This window comes from Lasioglossum baleicum, chromosome 2, assembly GCF_051020765.1.
Source record: "Lasioglossum baleicum chromosome 2, iyLasBale1, whole genome shotgun sequence".
Taxonomy (NCBI): Eukaryota; Metazoa; Arthropoda; class Insecta; order Hymenoptera; family Halictidae; genus Lasioglossum; species Lasioglossum baleicum.
In genome coordinates, this window is record NC_134930.1 from 7,298,619 (window position 1) to 7,319,920 (window position 21,302).

At 37.9% G+C, this 21,302-nt stretch overlaps 1 protein-coding gene and 1 long non-coding RNA gene across 2 annotated transcripts; one reads left to right on the forward strand and one right to left on the reverse strand.

Annotated features, from left to right (window-relative positions):
* Positions 1–3,400: 3,400 nt before the first annotated feature.
* On the reverse strand, positions 3,401–8,099 carry LOC143216244 (uncharacterized). Its single transcript, XM_076439124.1, has 4 exons — positions 7,298–8,099; positions 6,253–7,120; positions 5,167–5,272; positions 3,401–3,418 (listed from the first exon to the last, which is right to left on the reverse strand). Exons 1-4 carry the CDS (start codon positions 8,097–8,099, stop codon positions 3,401–3,403), a joined length of 1,794 nt encoding a protein of 597 aa, XP_076295239.1.
* Positions 8,100–18,492: 10,393 nt separating this feature from the next.
* Positions 18,493–20,878, forward strand: LOC143218103 (uncharacterized). Its single transcript, XR_013010975.1, has 3 exons — positions 18,493–18,957; positions 19,654–19,743; positions 19,819–20,878. It is a non-coding gene; the product is annotated as an uncharacterized LOC143218103 (long non-coding RNA).
* The last annotated feature ends 424 nt before the right edge of the window (positions 20,879–21,302 follow it).

The window sequence follows — 21,302 nt, forward strand, 5'->3', positions numbered from 1 at the left end:
AAGGTAGTGTATACCAGTTCCGGACGACACCGATCAGTCCCATCTCGGCCTCATGGCTAAGAAGGTAGTGTATACCAGTTCCGGACGACACCGGTGAGTCCCATCTCGGCCTCATGGCTAAGAAGGTAGTGTATACCAGTTCGGGGACGAAACCGGTGAGTCCCATCTCGACCTCATGGCTAAGAAGGTAGTGTATACCAGTTCCGGACGACACCGGTGAGTCCCTTCTAGGCCTCATGGCTAAGTAGGTAGTGTATACCAGTTCGCGGACGACACCGATCAGTCCCATCTCGGCCTCATGGCTAAGAAGGTAGTGTGTACCTGTTCGCGGACGACACCGATCAGTCCCATCTCGGCTTCATGGCTAAGAAGGTAGTGTTTATCCAGTTCCGGACGACACCGGTAAGTCCCTTCTCGGCCTCATGGCTAAGACGGTAGTGTATACCAGTTCCGGACGACACCGGTGAGTCCCTTCTCGGCCTCATGGCTAAGTAGGTAGTGTATACCAGTTCGCGGACGACACCGATCAGTCCCATCTCGGCCTCATGGCTAAGAAGGTAGTGTATACCAGTTCGCGGACGAAACCGGTGAGTCCCATCTCGGCCTCATGGCTAAGAAGGTAGTGTATACCTGTTCGCGGACGACACCGATCAGTCCCATCTCGGCCTCATGGCTAAGAAGGTAGTGTATACCAGTTCCGGACGACACCGGTAAGTCCCTTCTCGGCCTCATGGCTAAGAAGGTAGTGTATACCAGTTCCGGACGACACCGGTGAGTCCCTTCTCGGCCTCATGGCTAAGTAGGTAGTGTATACCAGTTCGCGGACGACACCGATCAGTCCCATCTCGGCCTCATGGCTAAGAAGGTAGTGTATACCAGTTCGGGGACGAAACCGGTGAGTCCCATCTCGGCCTCATGGCTAAGAAGGTAGTGTATACCTGTTCGCGGACGACACCGATCAGTCCCATCTCGGCCTCATGGCTAAGAAGGTAGTGTATACCAGTTCCGGACGACACCGGTGAGTCCCATCTCGACCTCATGGCTAAGAAGGTAGTGTATACTCAGAGATGGGCAAGAATGTATCTAAAATTTTCAAATAAATGATAAATGAAAGTTATCTTTTATCTGTAATTATTTTCCTGAAATACATATTCGACACAGTGTATCTGTAAGATACTCTCCAAAAAATTTCATTTGACATCTGTAGGTTATCTGAGCTCGAAGTAACTGCGTATGCGTATTCAACGCCTCTAGCGGCGAGAAGTTATTCAAGAGGCACTATCCGTAAGATACAGCGTGAGAATTTTCAGTGTATCTTTCACAGTTATTTGAGAGTCGAAGCAGCGCCACCATGTATCTTGCGGTTGTATCCGTCAGATTTTGGCTATTGGAAATGTATCTGTGAGATTTCAATGGGACGATTTCATCTTAACCTTCAGATGTATTTGAAGCTCGACGTAGCAAGATACTTTATTCAATTTTTTTATTCGTGACGAGTATTTCTCAGAGATGAAATCACATGTATCTTTAATCGTAATTTGTATTTGATTTCAAATACATCTTGATGCGACGTTGCCAAATCGTAACACTAAATGTACAAATGATCGGTTTAAAAACTGTGGAGCTCATAGAACAAGGGGAGCTTGTAGGCTCCTAAAATTTCTTATTTTTGATGGTTAAATGTTACCACGGTTATGTACGAAATATTGTAAAAGTTGTGAAGTATTGTCAATATTTAATTTTGTACCTCACACCATATAGATGCATTTAACTAAATACATACAAGTCATAAGTAAGGGAAGGAATTGGTAAAAGAAAGAAATAATATGTTATTAATAAAGTAATTAAGTTTATATTTGTCAGTAATTTTTAAAACAATTTTTGCTCGTTAAATAACACGATAATTGTAGATTCTATTATAATTTTTGCAGGGTGTATAAATTATCTCTATTTATTTTTATTAATAATTTTTATTCGTTTGAATACATAAATTTTACATTTGTGCATAAATTTATACAATTTATACTAAATTATTAATAATTTAATAAATAACGCAAGGAGTTGTTAAAAGAAAGGAATAATATGTTATTAATGATATGTTTTTATTATAATTTGTGCTGTAACGGTTCGGCTTCCGGCGGAGATGTCGTCGTGGCGTCGTACCCTCTCGTGCCGAAATGGCTCGTCGCGCCAGGGTCGTGAATCGGCGAGAGAATCGACGGAAGCTGAAAACGGACGAAGTGCGCGGGGCGTGAAATAACGACAACGGGTTTACGTATCTTCGGGCTCACTGTACGTACGTTCGCGGACTCATTGAACTTGTGAACCGTGTTACCGATCCGTGCTTTTACTGGTGGTTCCGGTGCCAACGTTTATCGCGGCGCGACGCGTTCGCGTGGACCTGGTGATGGATACCGGCGACTGGGTTCAGAAGGAACGGTCAGGGGAACCCGGCCACGAGTTGGGAAATTCCCCGTGGCGGTTCTACGGTAAATGAAGAGGATGCTGCCCCTTCATTTAATCGTCTCCGGTAGCTGTCGGAGTTCTCGGGGTGCTGCCCGAGAATTGTGTTCGGGATGCTGCCCAAACGGCAGAGAAGGATGCTGCCCTCTCTGTGTGGCGTGCTTGCTGTCACGCCGGTAGGAAACGCCGGTGTCGAGGAGGCCGATGCTGCGGACAACTCGACGTCGAGAGCGTGGGAAAATAGGAAAGTACCAGTAACACTTACCAATACTTTGGGATGTGCCCAGGATGCTGCCCAGGCTGGAAAAGAGGCCCGTGCCTCGTTTGCATCGCCTTTTATAGGCGAAGATTGGTGGTGGGGGAATGGTGTGAGGGAAACGGATGTGTGACGTCGAGTTTCCGCCTTCCTCAAGATGGCGGAACCTCGGCGTCCGTTTCCCGCCGAACATGGCTTGGAGCGCGGGATCGTGCATCGTAGCGCGTCGTATACGGACGGCGCGTTCGGTGATCTTCGGCGTCGCTCGGTTATGTTCGGCGCGTGTCTCCTAGTGACAGGCCTGCATCGTACAGGTCTGTTACAGTGCAGGGTGTATAAATCATTTCTACTTATTTGTGTTAATAATTTTTATTCATTTGAATACATAAATTTTATATATTTATATAAATAATTCTTACTTATTTTTGTAATACAAATAATTTTTACTTATTTGTATAAATAATAGATAAAAGTTAAATTTAGGTTACAAATACATACATAAATATGGGGACGTGTGGATAATGTTTGATTAAATACATATACACAACTTAGATTATTTTATTTACTATTAATGCATGTACCAGGAAAATGGAAATATTCATTTACACACACACACAATTATTATTTATTTATTTACAAATCTCCAATTTTTGCCGGATTGTTCTCCGCGATGTCCATTATTTACCAGATGATTTGCGGCTATAACAGAAAAAACATAAAAATAAACAAAATGTGAAAAAATTTGAATGTACCTGAAAATATGTATAGAAAGCAGAATTTCACTCCCCTGTTTATATTATCGGCTGATACTAGATCCATTGTCGCCTCGGTATCTGCAGGAAGTAGGGTGCAGTTGGGCAGTGTCGTTCATCATCATCTCGACGGCGAAATACAGTGACCCACAAAAGTATTCCAAAGCCCTTTAAAACTTTTTTATAATTGTACCAAACGACCTGATTTTTTATAATACATGCAAAAAAGATTTTCCAAAAATTATAATTTACAAGGTTATATGCAAAAAAGGCATTTTTTAAAACTTTTATTTGGGCCATTAATGAAAATTTAAAATATATGTTTAGTACATCTATGATAGTTGTACGTTGTACACATACTGAACATTTCATCGAAATCAATTAACATACACACGAGCTAGAAGCGGTTAAAAATGGTGAAAATCGTAGTTTTACAACGACTTTTGATGAGTTTCTGCTTAAAATACACAGAATCGTACATCTTTCGATGCGTGTTGTTTCTTACTGCGTCACCCGATATCGATGAAACATTCAGCCTGAATAGAACTAACAGATTTACAAAACATATATGTTAAATTTTCATTAAGGGCCTAAATAAAAAAGTTTTAGAAAATTCCTTTTTTATTTCTGCATATAACCTTGTAAATTATATTTTTGAACCATCGTTTTAGCATATCATTTCGTAAACCAATGCTACTAATTGATTACAAAGAAATCAGGTCGCGCGCGTTTGGTACAATTGTAAAAAAATTATTCTGTTTTAAAGGGCGTACTCGACAAATCAGTTCAGCTGATTCATGGCTAGAACAAAAAGAAAAGAAACATTAGCGAAATACAAAAAAACGAATGGGTCAACTTGAAAATGTAGAAATAAAAAATTGACTAGCCTGTTTACATTGCCAGCTGATCGTCGATCCATCGTCGCCTCGGTCTCTGCATGGGGCGGGGGGTAGTGCCGTCCCTCATCCACTCGACGAGGAATCAGTTCAGCTGATTCATGGCTAGGACAAAAAGAAAAGAAACATTAGCGAAATACGAAAAAAGGAATGGGTCAACTTGAAAATGTAGAAATAAAAAATTGACTAGCCTGTTTACATTGCCAGCTGATCGTTGATCCATCGTCGCCTCGGTCTCTGCATGGGGCGGGGGGTAGTGCCGTCCCTCATCCACTCGACGAGGAATCAGTTCAGCTGATTCATGGCTAGGACAAAAAGAAAAGAAACATTAGCGAAATACGAAAAAAGGAATGGGTCAACTTGAAAATGTAGAAATAAAAAATTGACTAGCCTGTTTACATTGCCAGCTGATCGTCGATCCATCGTCGCCTCGGTCTCTGCATGGGGCGGGGGGTTGTGCCGTCCCTCATCCACTCGACGAGGAATCAGTTCAGCTGATTCATGGCTAGGACAAAAAGAAAAGAAACATTAGCGAAATACGAAAAAAGGAATGGGTCAACTTGAAAATGTAGAAATAAAAAATTGACTAGCCTGTTTACATTGCCAGCTGATCGTCGATCCATCGTCGCCTCGGTCTCTGCATGGGGCGGGGGGTTGTGCCGTCCCTCATCCACTCGACGAGGAATCAGTTCAGCTGATTCATGGCTAGGACAAAAAGAAAAGAAACATTAGCGAAATACGAAAAAAGGAATGGGTCAACTTGAAAATGTAGAAATAAAAAATTGACTAGCCTGTTTACATTGCCAGCTGATCGTCGATCCATCGTCGCCTCGGTCTCTGCATGGGGCGGGGGGTAGTGCCGTCCCTCATCCACTCGAGGAGGAATCAGTTCAGATGATTCATAGCTGTAACAGATCTAAAAGAACAATAAATAAATGCGAAAATATAGGTTTGCGCGTGTCAGTAGATTTCCACATCACCCATGAGGTACTACTGTCGATGCGTTTTTTTTTGTCAGTGGTATCCCCTGTAGGCCTATTCCACTGTGAATTACATCTTTACTATAATATTTAAATTGTTTGTAATATCGCTGATGGGATCAGTGATTCTGCACACTAATTTTTATGTGTGCAGCTCGACGTCGGTCTATTACATCTTTACTGTAATATTTAAATTGTTTGTAATATCGCTGATGGAATCAGTGATTCTGCACACTAATTTTTATGTGTGCAGCTCGACGTCGATCTATTACATCTTTACTGTAATATTTAAATTATTTGTAATATCGCTGATGGAATCAGTGATTCTGCACACTAATTTTTATGTGTGCAGCTCGACGTCGGTCTATTACATCTTTACTGTAATATTTAAATTATTTGTAATATCGCTGATGGAATCAGCGATTCTGCACACTAATTTTTATGTGTGCAGCTCGACGTCGGTCTATTACATCTTTACTGTAATATTTAAATTATTTGTAATATCGCTGATGCAATCAGTGATTCTGCACACTAATTTTTATGTGTGCAGCTCGACGTCGGTCTATTACATCTTTACTGTAATATTTAAATTGTTTGTAATATCGCTGATGGAATCAGTGATTCTGCACACTAATTATTATGTGTGCAGCTCGACGTCGGTTATTTACTATTGATCTTTTAGCTGTAATTACTATGTTTTTATGTTAGAATACAATTATCATTTTTACGTTTTTATATACGTCATATTTGCTTTTAAAACAACTCTTTTCTCAAAGAGTTCCGCGGATTGTCTATTTCTTTTTGGACAATTTGTCATTGTCGCATAAGAAAACAATCTCTCGACAGGTGCGGAGGATGGAACTGGTGTATTATACTTACGGAAAACTTTTCTCATGTGGACATACTTCTCCAAAACTGGCATATCTCTGCGTTGGTCTTCGAAGTAATGTAATATTTCCAGTGATGCTTTGGAAGAATAGTCTGTAACTTGTTCCGTCCCAGTGCTTTCGCCAAAATCAAAAAAGTCATCGGGCGATGTTGATTGCGTTACTGCTGCTGTGATTGCATCGTTGTTTTTCCTCATCTCTTCCATGACTGCACTCTTCAAAGTTTTGATTAAAGCGTCCTTCTGCGTGTCGTCCACACATAGAAACCACCGATTTTTAAAATTTGGGTGGCTCAAGGCGGCCACTGCCGCACATTTTGATTCATCGGATGCAAACGTGAATATGTGATGGAATCGTTTCTCCAGACTTGTTAATAATGATTCGCTAATTGTATCACAGAATCTCCACTGGTTTGCAGCTAACATACGTAGCTTCCTCCTCAAAGTGAATAAACACGGTACGAGCGTACCATAAAATATATTTTTGTCGCCTTGTAAAATGTCGATCGCTTGTGCGATAGGTTCCGTGCATTTCAGATGCTCTTCAATATATGAAATGTCATTTTCATTCAATATATTTTTGAGACCCAAAGCTCTCCCAATCTCAACCAATTTTGGCTTTAGCTCTACTATCTGTTGCAGAGCATCGTACAGCGAGTTCCATATAGTGTCGCCCGGTCTTTTCAGCATGTGGCCGGTTACGTTCTTGAATATTTCCGAAGACTTTGGTCGATTGCACACTTTCCACAACATATTGCACTTTTGCATAATCTCCGTGTGCAGTACTGCCACGTATTCTGTTCTTTTAATCGTTTGCGCCAGGTCGCTCGTGACGCACAAATGCAACGTATGCACAGCACATCGAATGTGTCGTGGTAACACATTTTCTAGAAGTGTATCCATTCCTTCTTGTTCTTCTGTTTCTTGTTCTGTTTCTTCTTCTTCTCTTTCTTCTTCCACTTCTTCTTCTTCATCTTCTTCTTGTACTTCAATTCCTGGTTCTTCTCCTTCCCCGGCTTCACCGGTGACTGATCCAATTTCTTCTATACAATTTGGTTGCACACCAAACGTATTAAATGCTTTCACGAAGTTGCTGGCGTTGTCGGTGACAGTCGCCACAATCTTCTCTGCATCTAAATCAAACTCACGGTGCATACAGTGCAGCAAGTGCTTTATTCTGTCGTATGAATGCGTCCCGCGAAATCTTCGACATCCTAAAGCTGCAGATTTTCTTTCGTAATTTTCTGTTATCCAATGAACAGTTACGCCCAGAAAACTGCGGTGCTTGCCACTCCAAATATCTGCTGTTGTACACACATATTCAACATTTCCCAAATCTGTTTTAATTTTGTCTCTTGTTTCATCATAAAGTTTGTTGATACGGCGACCTATTGTCCGTCGACTTATCGGTTTCATTTTCTTGGCCATATCAAGTTCTTTAAATATTTTTTTGAAGTACGCACCCTCAACAATTTGCATGGGGATCATTGCATCGATGATGAATCGTGCCACGTTCATTTCAAATTTATCTTGCGGATTCGCAGCACGATTGACTGCATTTCTCCGTCTGGCTTGCGACGCATCATCTAGATATTCTAAGTATTCTATATGGTGTTTCCTCTTAAGATGCGTGAGGAAATTAAAGGTCGAATTCCATTGACCTTTGATTTCGTGCTCAGGACTGCATAAATTGCACCGTGCAGTCGCGTTGGGTCCATCACATTTTTCGGGTAGTATGCTGTAAAATCTTCCCCTCAAAATAGCAGGAAGTACAGCCGGTAGCGCTGAGGATTGCTGAGCACCTCCTTCTTCACTCACGAATGAGTTGCTTTCCACGTTGAACGAACTTCCTGAACTTACACTCATTATCACAACTTACAACTCACTACACTGATTAATAATAATATCCACAGAACACTTCTTTCACTGCTACTAAATATATTTACTACTTCTGCACTCTACTATGTATTTGAATGATTGCATAAGCAAACTATCCTCGATTGTTAAAAAGAAATATGTTTAAATAAAAGAAAAGAAATGGTGACTATATAATTGATAAATAAAGCTTAAAAATTTAACAATCTAGTACGAACTTATGCAATCATTTAATATTTAACAAAAAAAACGTGGTAAAATTATAATATCTAAGCAAGCTCTCATATAAAAGAGTACTATTAGAATCGAAAGCAAAATGGAAGAAATTAAGGTAGAGACATGATATAATTTTTATAGTAATATATTACTATTTATATTTAAGTCATATAATGTAACGTGGAATAATATAATAATATAATATATAATAATGTAATATAATATAGTAATAGTAAATATAAGAGTAGTATATAATAATCTTTATTCTCAAATATGCCTTTCGGCGTTACATTTTTTCTCTTCTACATTTCGACACATTTATAAGAGTAGTAAAATAATAATAACAGCAGTAACAATAATGGTAAATATAATAGTAATAGTGAAATAGTATAATGTAATACAGTAAAACAATAATAATAGGAAAAATATAATAGTACTAAATATAAGTAGTATAGGAGTTAGGAGCATAACTAATCACACACACTTTACATCAGAATAACCTTTTTATGAATGGAACAAACAGAGTTGGGCAGGAATTAATTACATGAGTAATTAATTACATCTTCAATTACAATTACATGTAATTGTAATTGTAATTGTATTTCTGCAATTCCAATTCCAATGACATGTAATTGTAACTGTAATTGTTAGTAGCAGTTACAAGTAATTGTGGCTGGTAGCTGCAATTCCTTTCCAAACTCCAAACAGACGACGCTCGCGCGTCGCGCGTGAACGTGAACATTCACACGCGACGCGACGCGCGAGCGTCGTCTGTTTGGAGTTTGGAAAGGAATTGCAGCTACCAGCTACAATTACTTGTAAGTCTTGTAACTGCTACTAACAATTACAGTTACAATTACATGTAATTTGAATTGGGATTGCAATTACTTTCGCTCAACCAGTAATTGTAATTGCGGACCACAATTACAATTACAGTGATTCGTCAAGTAATTGCAATTCCAATTACAATTACATGTAATTGTAATTGTATTTCTGCAATTCCAAATTACAGTAATTGGCAAGTAATTGTAACTGTAATTGAAATTACATTTTGCCCAACTCTGGGAACAAACGACTTTAATTTCTCTGTAAGGCTAGAAGAATTAGTTTAGTAAATAACGTCTACAAAATATGTTGAAAAAATGCATCTGGTCAGAGTTGCGAAAAATATAGTAAAAATTTATTTTTAACGAAAATTTAAAAGATGTTCTTGGTCAACTCGTATAAATTATATACGTTCTGAAAATTTCATTGAAATTGGTTAATTGGTTTACGAGTTATAAACGATTAAAAGTGGTAAAAATTGCAATTTTTCATGATTTTCGGCCATTTTACCACTTTTGATCGTTCATAACTTGTCAACCAATTAACCAATTTCAATGAAATTTTCAGAACGTATATAATTTATACGAGTTGACCAAGAACATCTTTTAAATTTTCGTTAAAAATAAATTTTTACTATATTTTTCGCAACTCTGACCAGATGCATTTTTTCAACATATTTTGTAGACGTTATTTACTAAACTAATTCTTCTAGCCTTACAGAGAAATTAAAGTCGTTTGTTCCATTCATAAAAAGGTTATTCTGATGTAAAACTATAACTTAAAATTACATCGGTTGGAGATTGAAGTAATTATAAATGGGGCCCCCTCTGCCCCTCCCGCCGCCAAAGCCTCGAGTCCCCCCACGGCCGAAGCTCCGTCCGCCCCGATGGCCGAAGGCTCGTCCGCCTCTACGTTGGAAAGATCTTCCTCGTCGGCCGCGGTCCCCCAGCAGCTGCCGCCGATAGAGATCGTTGCGCACTACGCGCAGCAATCTTTTCTCCAACATCCAAATAGTATAAAAAAATATATAATTATATAAAAATAACACATATGTCGAGCCGTGTCGAGTGCCCGCACTCGCACTGAACTCGGTTCGAATACTCTAGCGTGCCTGCACACTGCAGGCCTATTAGTAGGAACATACAGTAACTCGGATTAATATCCGGACTCGCGCTAAAATAGACGAAAAATTGCTTTTTACAACTTTTTTATGTATGAGTGGGCTTATATTGAAAATTTAAAAAGTACGTTTCGTAGATCTGTGTCAATTAAACATATTCTGAAAATTTCGTCAAAATCAAAACGTTTAAAGATGGTAAAAATTTCAGATTTTCACGATTTTCGGCCTCTAACTGTAATAAATCTAATGCCTGTCGTTTTTCCTCGTATCAACAGATTTCGATGAAACTTTCACAGCACATATAATCGACACTGATTTACAGAACGTATCTTTTAAATTTTCAATATAGGCCCACATAAAAGAGTTGTAACATGCAACTTTTTGTATTTTCTTTACAATTCTGACCAATAGCAATTTTTCAAAAAATTTCTTTTCACATCCTGTAGTAAACTAATTGCTCTAACTGCCCAAAAAGGTTCAAATCTCATAGTACAATATTTAAAAAGTTATCGTCTTTTTTAGAGCGTCCGAATATTAATCCGAATCACTTTATGTAATTTTGATAATTGTGCATAAAAGGTTACACCTCACAGATTTCGATGATTGTTTAATATGTCGTGACCGTGAAGATTCTGCACAACTTTTACCTATACACGTCACCGCCGCTGAGCCTTAGTTTTAGAACGTATATAAGTTTTATCAGATTTGGTGAGGTCTAACCATTTATGCACAATTACTGTAATTTCCGTAACTCACGATCAGGTCGCTTCTCTGCGCCGTCGATGCCGGGGCCGTCGTTGCCGGGGCCGTCGTCGTCGTCGGGGCAGTCGTTGCCGGGGCCGTCGTCGTCGCCGGTACCAGGGTCGTCGTTGCCGGTACGGAGGCCGTCGATATCGGGGCCGTCGATGTCGGGGCCGTCGATGCTGGGGTCATCGTTGCCGGGGCCGTCGTCGTCGCCGGTACCGGGGTCGTCGTCGTCGGGGCAGTCGTTGCCGGGGCCGTCGTCGTCGCCGGTACCAGGGTCGTCGTTGCCGGTACGGAGGCCGTCGATATCGGGGCCGTCGATGTCGGGGCCGTCGTTGCCGGTGCCGGGGCCGTCGTTGCTGGGGTCATCGTTGCCGGTGCCGGGGCCGTCGATGCCGGTGCTGTTGCTAGATTTTCCATCTTTGTTGTGAACAAATACAAAATAATGAAAATATTATCACACAGTACAGTGTTCACTCGATAAATGTCCAAAATATCTGGCAGAAGTGTAATCATAATTCTGGTCGGGTACATCGGTGTGAATGTGAGACCAGGAAGACCATTACTAAAATCCAATAACAATCTGACTTTCACCAACATATTCGTGGCATTTTGCTAATGCAAATGATACCAAATATAATATAATTCCGATAATACTTACTTGTGTAATGAAAGAAGAAAGTTTCGGGCGCAAGGAAAAAACACGGAGAATCGTAATGTTACGCGCCGACACAGTTCAAAGCTCGAAACTTTCATCGTTCATTGCACAAGCATCATCGGAATTATATCATATTTGGTATCATATTACTTAGAAAAAGTCCACGAATATGTTGATGAGAGTCCCACAAAAAAATAATGAAAAATAAAGAACTCTCAATTATAACTCGCAATTATATATTAATTAATAGGTCAGCTATTTTTTATATTTATCGAGTAAACAATTAATAAATTTATTTGGGGCGAAGATTTGTAGAGTACTTACCGTAAGTGAAGAAAGTTCAGCCAAAAGGTGGTCAAGTGGTCAAAGGAACGAACACCTACTTGTACGACGACTACGCAGAGAATGCGTTCCTCCTCGTGACCAGTGCTTCGATTGTGCCCAACATTTTTCGTACGATGGATGGCCGCTAGAGGCGCTGCGCGGAAAAACAGTAACGTATCTACTATTGGGTAGATGAAATGGGGTTCCTTGAGCACCTCGCAGAATTTAAAAAAATTTATATGATTTGATTCTGAAAAATGAATGTATAACAAGTGTATTTGTGTATATTTTGTAACTCGTAGGACACGTCCTGGAGTCTTTTTGTCCGGTAAGATTATTTCGATACATTCCCGTCAATACAACTGCCTCAGGGCACTGGCCGCTCTGCTACCCAATACTAGATACCAGAGAGTATATGAGAGTGCTCACGCCCGGGTTTTGGCCGTGCCGCTTTTGTCTCCACATCATGTTTAGCCTGGAACAGCTCCTACATCATCTTTAGCATGGAACAGAACCTATATCATCTTTAGCAAGAAACAGAACCCACTTTACTGTTAGCACATCTGACGACATCTGTGTCGCTCGAATATTTCTCTTACGCCCTCTAGGATATATTCTGACTGGAGTGAGAAACAGGAGGCCACCAGAGGCCACCACAGAAGACACTGTATCGTGTTAGCAACGCGCCCGCGCGCTACACTCACCAGCGTACTGACAGCGTACCTTTACTATGTATATCCGTGTGCGCTGCTTGTGCGCTTATGCCAGCCACAATCTATTTTTAGCACTTGCCATGTTGCCATGTTGTATTGCTTTACGGCGGAAGCGAAACTGAAATTCGGCTGTCGAGCGTATGAATCGCAATCTGGAGCTAGCATTCGAGTCCCCGTGCAGCGGGGATTTTTTTAAATTTTTATTTTTCATTACTTTTTTAATTAAATTTTTTAACCTTCCAAAAAATTAAAAATGTAAAAACTATGTTCAAAATATGTATTCATTTTAAATAGAAACGTTTTGTTACTGTCATAATTGCATTAATAAAAATTGGTATATGATCGAGAACAGGTTGATGGTATTTATTTGGACTGATTGGAGAATACGAAAATGCAGGAAGTATTTTTTAGTTTATGAATCAATTTGTAGATTTATTAGTTGTCAAACAAATAATAAAATAAATTGTATAATATATATATAAATTGATTTTATACTAGCATACACAAGTTTATTTATTAAAAAATACAGTCATAACTATAATTATAATAGAATTTCATAAAATGTATATTGAGGTTATTCCAAACTCATCTTTTTTCGCAATGATGCTCTAATTTCATTGCTTCTCTCGAATGTCCATTTCCTTCCGAGACAGTGGCGTTTTTAGGTGTAAATAAAAAATGTTGATATAATTATATGAATTTTAAAATATATCATAATTAAACTACAATTATTCTAATAACGTGGAATGTAGTACATATTAAGTTTTAGTTACCCGGATTTTCTTCTTCGACGTTAAGCACTCTTTACTGCTTCTCGTAATTTAAGTATATGCAACATTAAGGTGGACCTTATTTTTCGACCATGAAATTTTTTTGGTCCCGTAAACCAGAATTGTGACAAATGTTGAGAAAATGGTCTGGAAAAATTTTGGGGCCGTTTGGATCATGGGAAAATGAGTTTTTAATGGAAAATGAGAATTTTTTAAATCATGACATAAATAGACGTTATGATATATCGTTGAATTTGTCTTTTTTCTCTTTAAGAATCCATATATAGCATAAACAGTTGTTGATAGAAAAAACATCCGTGACCTTGAAAACTTTAAATAATGACTTTGAAAAAATTTTTTTTCTTTGATACTATATCCACCTCCTTATATACTACAACTTTTGTTTGAAGAGTTTTTTCATATATGTATACATAACTGACAGAGATATTATATATAAATAAATTCATTAATACGCTCCAATCTACAGAAGAACAAGAAAGCGAGCTAATAAAAACGTGGTAAAAATAGTTCTAAGGGGCGTTAAACTAATGGAGGATCATAATAAAATTTTATCTAGAAACAAAGAGGAGAAATAATATATGTATACTATACAAACTGTGATGGAATGTCGAAAGCAGTATCCTGACGCCACAAAGCAGAATTTGTCAAAGGATTTGTAAATATTTTTTAATATAGCGAGAAACACCTGATCAATCCCTACATGATTAATTGCATTTTTAAGAGGCATTGAAGACTGCTTGTTAACTGGGAGTTATTAAATTTTTCATTTTCCTCAGAGTCAGTAAGTTCTTTATTTTTTTCAAAGTCATTAAGTTTTCCATTTTTCTTGGAGTTATTAAATTTTTCATTTTCCTCCGCGTCATTAAGTTCTTTATTTTTCTCGGAGTCATTAAGTTTTTCATTTTTCTTGGAGTCATTGAAAAGTCCCTCTTTGTCGTTTACGCGCTGTCGTAAAAAAAGTTCTGGTATGCTGCTAGTCTAAAAATATGATCAATGCTATTTTTCAGTTTCTCAAATAAATCTGCATTTGTCGAATTTTTGCGTGTTTTTCAGTTTGTGTAATTAACATTTTGAACCAAAAAATCGGGAAAAAATCTCAATTATCAATTTCAATTAAATGCAATTATATGATTAAATTAATGCAAGTAAATGGGAAAAATTGACCGAAAATTGAATGGCGCAACGGCTGTTTAAATAATTCGGAGGACTACTTCGTCCGGCTAGACCCTTCATTCCAAATTGTAATATTCCAATATTTCAGTATCATTTTTAATATTGTTCAAGTACTATTTAAAACTATTAATGAGTTTTAACAACAAAATATTTTAAATGGAAAACTAAATTTTGACAAATAAGATACGATTATAGCAAGCTTGCTATAAATGTCGAAAACTCGAGTCTGGCCAGAGACATTCAATTTTCAGGAAACACTATTCTATGATGACAAACGGAGAAAAGGGAAGTGAAGCTCGAGGGTTTCGGTCGCCGTGGAGTGGAGTGAAACATTGTAACATGATACGGGTCGGGTCGGGTATATCGGTGTAAAATAACAGAATATTTTTTAAGAATTATTATTTTATATTAAAACGTTTGTAGAAAATGTAGAGTGTGTGGATGGGAAAACGAAACGTGGGAGCATGTGTGGGAAGTATGTATGAGGATGGATGACAGCAAAGGATGGCAGGAGAGTATGTGGGAAATGTTGAAAGATGAAGGAGGAGGGGAGGAATGGATGAGGATGATAGATGATTGGAGAAGGGGAATGAATGAGAAGAGTGGGAGTGGAAGTGAGCAACCGGGAAAGGGAGTCCACGGCTAGGGAAGGGGGGTTGAGAAGGGCTACGGGAATCGAGGTGCTGGGGGAAAAAGGGGTGAGTTAGCAAATATGCTAGCTCAATGTAAGCGTGTCTCTCTCTCTCTCTCTAGAGTAATTTAGGTTAAGATTAGTTGATAAGTTAGATTTAAGTAATTAGTAATTAAGTATTAAGTTTGTATGAGAGTTGTGATAAAGGAGGCAATATGTTAATTTGTAACCCCAAGGGGATCAAATAAAGTTATTATATATTAAAACGTTTGTAGCTCATTGCAACGTCGACCGATTTTGACGAAATTTTCAGAATATGTTTAATTGACACAGATTTACAAAACGTATTTTTTAAATTTTCAATGTCGGCCCATATAAAGATGTTGTAAAATGCAATTTTTAGTAAGTAAGTAAATACGTATTTATTTATTTATTTCAGCCTCGTGGCCCAGAAATTGGACATGGATTATAATTCTCGAAGCCATTCATCCCTCTATTTATCCATTCATCCGTTCCTCCACCCATCCATCCATATCCCATGCCACATCCAATACCTTATTGTCTATGTGATCTATCCCAATGTCTCCCCGCTAATCCTGCCTCTCTCTTGATTATCCCTTGTGATTAATTCTTTCCTTTTTTTCTCTATACTCCTAACCCATTCTACAATTTCTCAAACTCTTTTCTCCTGTACTATCTTTTCTATACCTATGTTAATTCTTTCTACCCCTTCACAGTCTTCTGCCAGGTGTTTGAGTTTCCCCAAGTGTCTCTCATTTTTTCTACAATTCCGATCAGTTACTATTTTTGAAAAAATTATTTTCACATCCTGTACTAAACTAATTGTTCTAGCTTCCCAAAAAGTTCAAATCGTATAGTATAATATTTAAAAAGTTATCATTTTTAGAGCGTCCGAAAATTTTTGCGAGTCACAGTATGTACATATATCGCGCACAGAACACAATTCTTCTTTCTATTAAATCGCATTTCTTAGGTCAAACAATTGCGTTTTGTAATGTATAATAACATGTAATAACGTTAAAAATTACTTAATATACATCCGCAGTAAAATCAATAAGTATAACTTTCCTCCTCACAGCAGAAACGTCGAAAAAATTTTGACAATGATGTCCCACAATAAAAAAATCTGAAAAAAATTGACGACACTGCCTGCTGTAGTACTTTATCAAGGAACCAAACAGTAAAAAGCATGTTTTCATATTTTCTAGAAATCTACATTTTTCCGATTTTTGGGGGGTTTTTCATTATTTACGACCACAGTTTGCAACCAAAAAATCTGAAAAAATTCTATAAAATGCGTCTTAGGATCCAAAATATGTAACATTTTTTTTAGAATTTTAGAACGTATTTGAGATCGGAAAATTGCGCTCGACTGTGCAACAGGTCTAACGGTTCTGGAGAACCGATTACACTGTCCAACACCAAATTTGTTTTCAATATACTGTTGGGTCCTTCTTATAGAGTTTTTTGCGCTGATTCCGAATCTGTCCTTAATTTTTCTCCTATACGCACAGTTTTTGAAAAACATGGCTTTGAAAAAAAACATATTTTTCAACTTTAAACAAATATTGTGGTTATTATAAAAGATATTGAATTGTTCTTTACAGCAAAAGATTCTGTAGACTTTCCCGAATAAAGTGATATCCATATTAATACATTATGAGTAGTATATATAGGCGGGTTCTAATTCACTTTTCACTTCACGGGAGAGCGGTACCGCCACTTCACGGGAGAGCGGTACCGCCGAGCGGTATTGCACGAGCATATATTACGTCATATTTTTAATGGAATTATTGCATCATGTTTTTGGGGGAGGGGGGGGGGGATACAGCCCATATCTTGAAAGGTGGGGGAGGGGGGGGCAGTTTCCAGGTATTGCATTCGAGACCAGTTTCCAGGTATTACGAACGTATCCGAACGTGTTTATGTTTTCACGTCTCTACATGCAAGACTGTTTATGTCAGTCATCGCCATCTAGCTATCGTAAAACACTTATTTGAACGGAGTTCAATGAACGTCTTGTTTAATTTCATAAATATATACAACGGTCCCCTCTGAAAGATTTATGTAAGAGGGCCAGTCAATAATTTTTCTCAACATCGATTTGTCGAGGACCAACGGTTTTTCTCACGTGCGGAGATTTCGATGAACGTATAATCTCACGAGTTCGCCTTGTTTAATTTCGTAAATATACAACGGTCCCCTCTGAAAGATCTTCTTATCGATGTAATGCAAGATGTAAGAGGACCGTGTCACTGTTTCTGTCTGCCATCGCCATACAGCCAGCTATCGTAAACATTCATTAAAAGTAGCATTTCAAATAATTTCATACATCTTTTTATCGTAGTTGGTTGGGAATGGTAAGAATGAATGAACAGGACGCGATGGAACGCGAAGTCTTCGCAAACGTTCCATTAATGATTAACTGCTGGAACTTCGAAATGAAATACGGAATTAAAACTGTATGAATACTGAAAAAAATGTAAACTGAGTTTCTCTTCAGATATATTTCTGTCAATTCTTCATCTCCGCTCTCTGTCTCTATCTCCCCGGTTATTACAATTTATGGATAGACCGTATGGTGATTATTAACTTCATCAATCGATTGAATCAGTCTTCGATTTTTCGATGATTTCTTCTTTTAATCATACACATTAATCAATCTTGACTAAAATTTTAATCGATTAATGCCCAACTCTGGGGTATTTGGCCGAAAATCTAGAAAGAAGTCAATTTCTAAATTTTTCCGTTTGTCATGGAATTTTTTCTATCCAACGTAGCTAAAGGTCGCTTGTAGTATACTTCATTGAAAGCCAAGAGATTTTACGCCACGCTTTCTGAAACAGCATCCGTTCATTGGCAATTTTCAAGGGTTTTGAGGAAAATTGTGTAAATTCTTGTATTACAGAAGTTTTTCAGTTAGGTGTACAGAGCACTTTCGCACAGATTTCATTTTGTTATCATTTAAATTAGTATAGTTATTAATATTTGTGAACATAATCAATCATGCTGTAAATTTTTTACGATTATAAAGTTTATCGACGATTTTGTTATCGAGCGGAGATTTCGACGAACGTCTAATATCACGAGTTCGATGAACGTCTTGTTTAATTTCATAAATATACAACGGTCCCCTCTGAAAGATCTTCTTATCGATGTAATGCAAGATGTAAGAGGACCGTGTCGCTGTTTCTGTCTGCCATCGCCATGCAGTCAGCTATCGTAAACGCTCATTAAGAGTAGCATTTCAAATCATTTCTTCCAGCTTTTTATCGTAGTTGGTGGGGATGGTAAGAATGAATGAACAGGACGCGATGGAACGCGAAGTCTTCGTGAACGTTCCATCGTTGCAAGCGTTTGTCGTGTTGAGATTCAAAGATCAACCATTTTTCCATACGTGACGGTTTTCGCGTACTTCCCGTTGGACTTGTTGCGTGTGTGTGGAATATTATATGGAGATATTTTTTACATTAGTGGGTAGGGGTATTCATTATAAATTGCTCGTAACAGTCGTCGTATGAAGTTATACCATAAGAAAAAACGTCGACAATCAGGATCGCTATACGAAGTTACATCGCGTGTGTGTTTTTATCATCCGACCAGCCAACTTCGCGCATCCCCCTTTCTTCAACGGTAAGTACAATAAAAAAAATTAATAAACGATGTAAAATCTAGTGAAAAAACTTTCTTTATTTAGATGGATCGAATCACTCAAATCATTGACATGGACGGTTTCATTGTGGAAAAAAAATTTATATGCAAAGAGTTAGCCATGTGATCGATGTTTGTCATGACGGCTCGTTCGAACTCTTCGAATTTCGCTTGGGGAAGAACGTTGTTTATCCGGCGCTGACAAAAAGTCTGCATGGTATGTCAGCAATTTCATACACGGGATTCCATTTAAAGATTTCGGTTATGAAAAATATCAACAGCACGATATATTCGATGTAATTCAAAATTTTGTGTGCGATTACGCGAATCCTGTCGTAGCGTACAAAGGTGGATGTTTCGAAAGAGAGACATCCTTCGAAAAATGAAAATAAACTCGATAAATTTGGAAGATTTCAACTGTCCGAAATACGATGTACTAGTTCGCGATCCCGTGTATGAAATTGCTGATGACGAACCGTGTCGACTTCACTGTTGGCAACCGACAAAAAACGTCACATACCATTGCAGTCTGCGCGAAGTGCGAACATTTCGAGCATGGGTTAACAATTATAAAAACACGTAAAGTATCAGTTATAAAGACGCGACTTTGAATTTTTTCCACGTCAAAACCACAAACATGACACCTCTTTTAACGTTTTTTTAATTTTTTTTACACAGTGTTTCACAATGATTGCGAAATTGGAGATTGATTCTGGGCGAAGCGCGGTATGGACGTCTGAGGATTCGTCAAAGAATCGTCGCTCGAAGGTAAGTAAATTTCCAAAGAAAAAATATCCCAAAGTATATAACATGATATATAACTGTCTATCTGTCTGTTCGCAGGTAACAAAAATAATGAAGACAAATGACAAGAAATTCGCTGCAATAATTATATTTTAATTATTTTTTAATACTTGTATATTTGTATAATTAAAGAGTAGATAAGAGTAACTTTTCACTAATGTAAAAAATATCTCGCTGTATAGGGAGGGGGCGATATTATTACTGTAATTGTTTTCTTTTTAATAAATACGAGTTAATTGTATGAGTAGGAGGACGAGGCGGAGGAAGAGGATTGGTTTTAAATAAAAAATAAGATCTTTCTTATAATTTTTTTATTTGATAAATTATGAAACAGCTAACGAATGAACAGTGCGAGGCACTTATCAACGCAGCGCATTGCAACATTTGTGAAAAACCATGTGAGGAAAAGGATATACGGGTGCGCGATCATTGTCATCTAACAGGACGATATAGAGGCCCCACGCATCAAGATTGCAATTTAAATTACAAAAATTCGTTTTGCATTCCCATAGTTTTCCACAATTTATCCGGGTACGATTCACATTTCATTATCGAAGAAATAGCTAATGCGTTTGAAGGTAGTGTCAACGTATTACCAATAACTAAAGAAAAGTATATTTCATTTACAAAAATGTTGAAGATCAGCAATCAAATTACGATTCATCGATTCGTACAAAAATGTTTGAACACAAGTCTCGACAAATTAGCATCTTTCCTCGACACAAACAAATTGACAATTTTACGCGTTCCGAATTTCAAAATCTTTCCATAGAAAATTTCATGTTGTTGACGCGAAAGGGTGTCTCTTTCCATACGAATATCTCGATTGCGTAGATAAATTAGACGATCTTTGTTTGCGAGTCATTTTACAGTTCGTTGACAGGCGAAACCGTATGCGAACGTGATTATTAGACTGCGGATCTTTATGAAAAATAAAAATTGTCTTCATAAATTGCACAACATAGGAGCCAAATAGAAATATAATTTTTTCTCTAATGATATTAATTAGCTGAAACGAGTACATTGATATTTTTAAATCCTGTTAACCTGTCCACTGCTTTAAATTGCACATACTCATTTTTGCCATAAATGTATAAAATCCGCAGTCTAGTGGTTATGTGCATGCCGAGAATGTGTGGAAGCGTTTCAACACAAAAAGTTTGGGTGAATACAGCGATCTGTATTTGAAAGCTGATGTTTTGTTACTGGCTGATGTTTTTGAAAATTTTCATAAAAACTTGCATTAAGAGCTACAGTTTAGATCCACCATATTATTACACTTTACCAGGTTTCACGTGGGATGCTATGCTAAAACATATAAAATTAGGTTTGAATTATTAACACAGTGGGCCGGATCGAGAAATTTAGTGACATTTCACGAAAGAGTCGACTCTCTCTCTCTCTCTCTCTCTCTCTCTCTCTCTCTCTCTCTCTCTCTCTCTCTCTCTCTCTCTTCTCATATCGATTTCTAATAAATTTATATTGCCTCCTAAATGTCCATCAACATCGAAGCTGAAAAAATT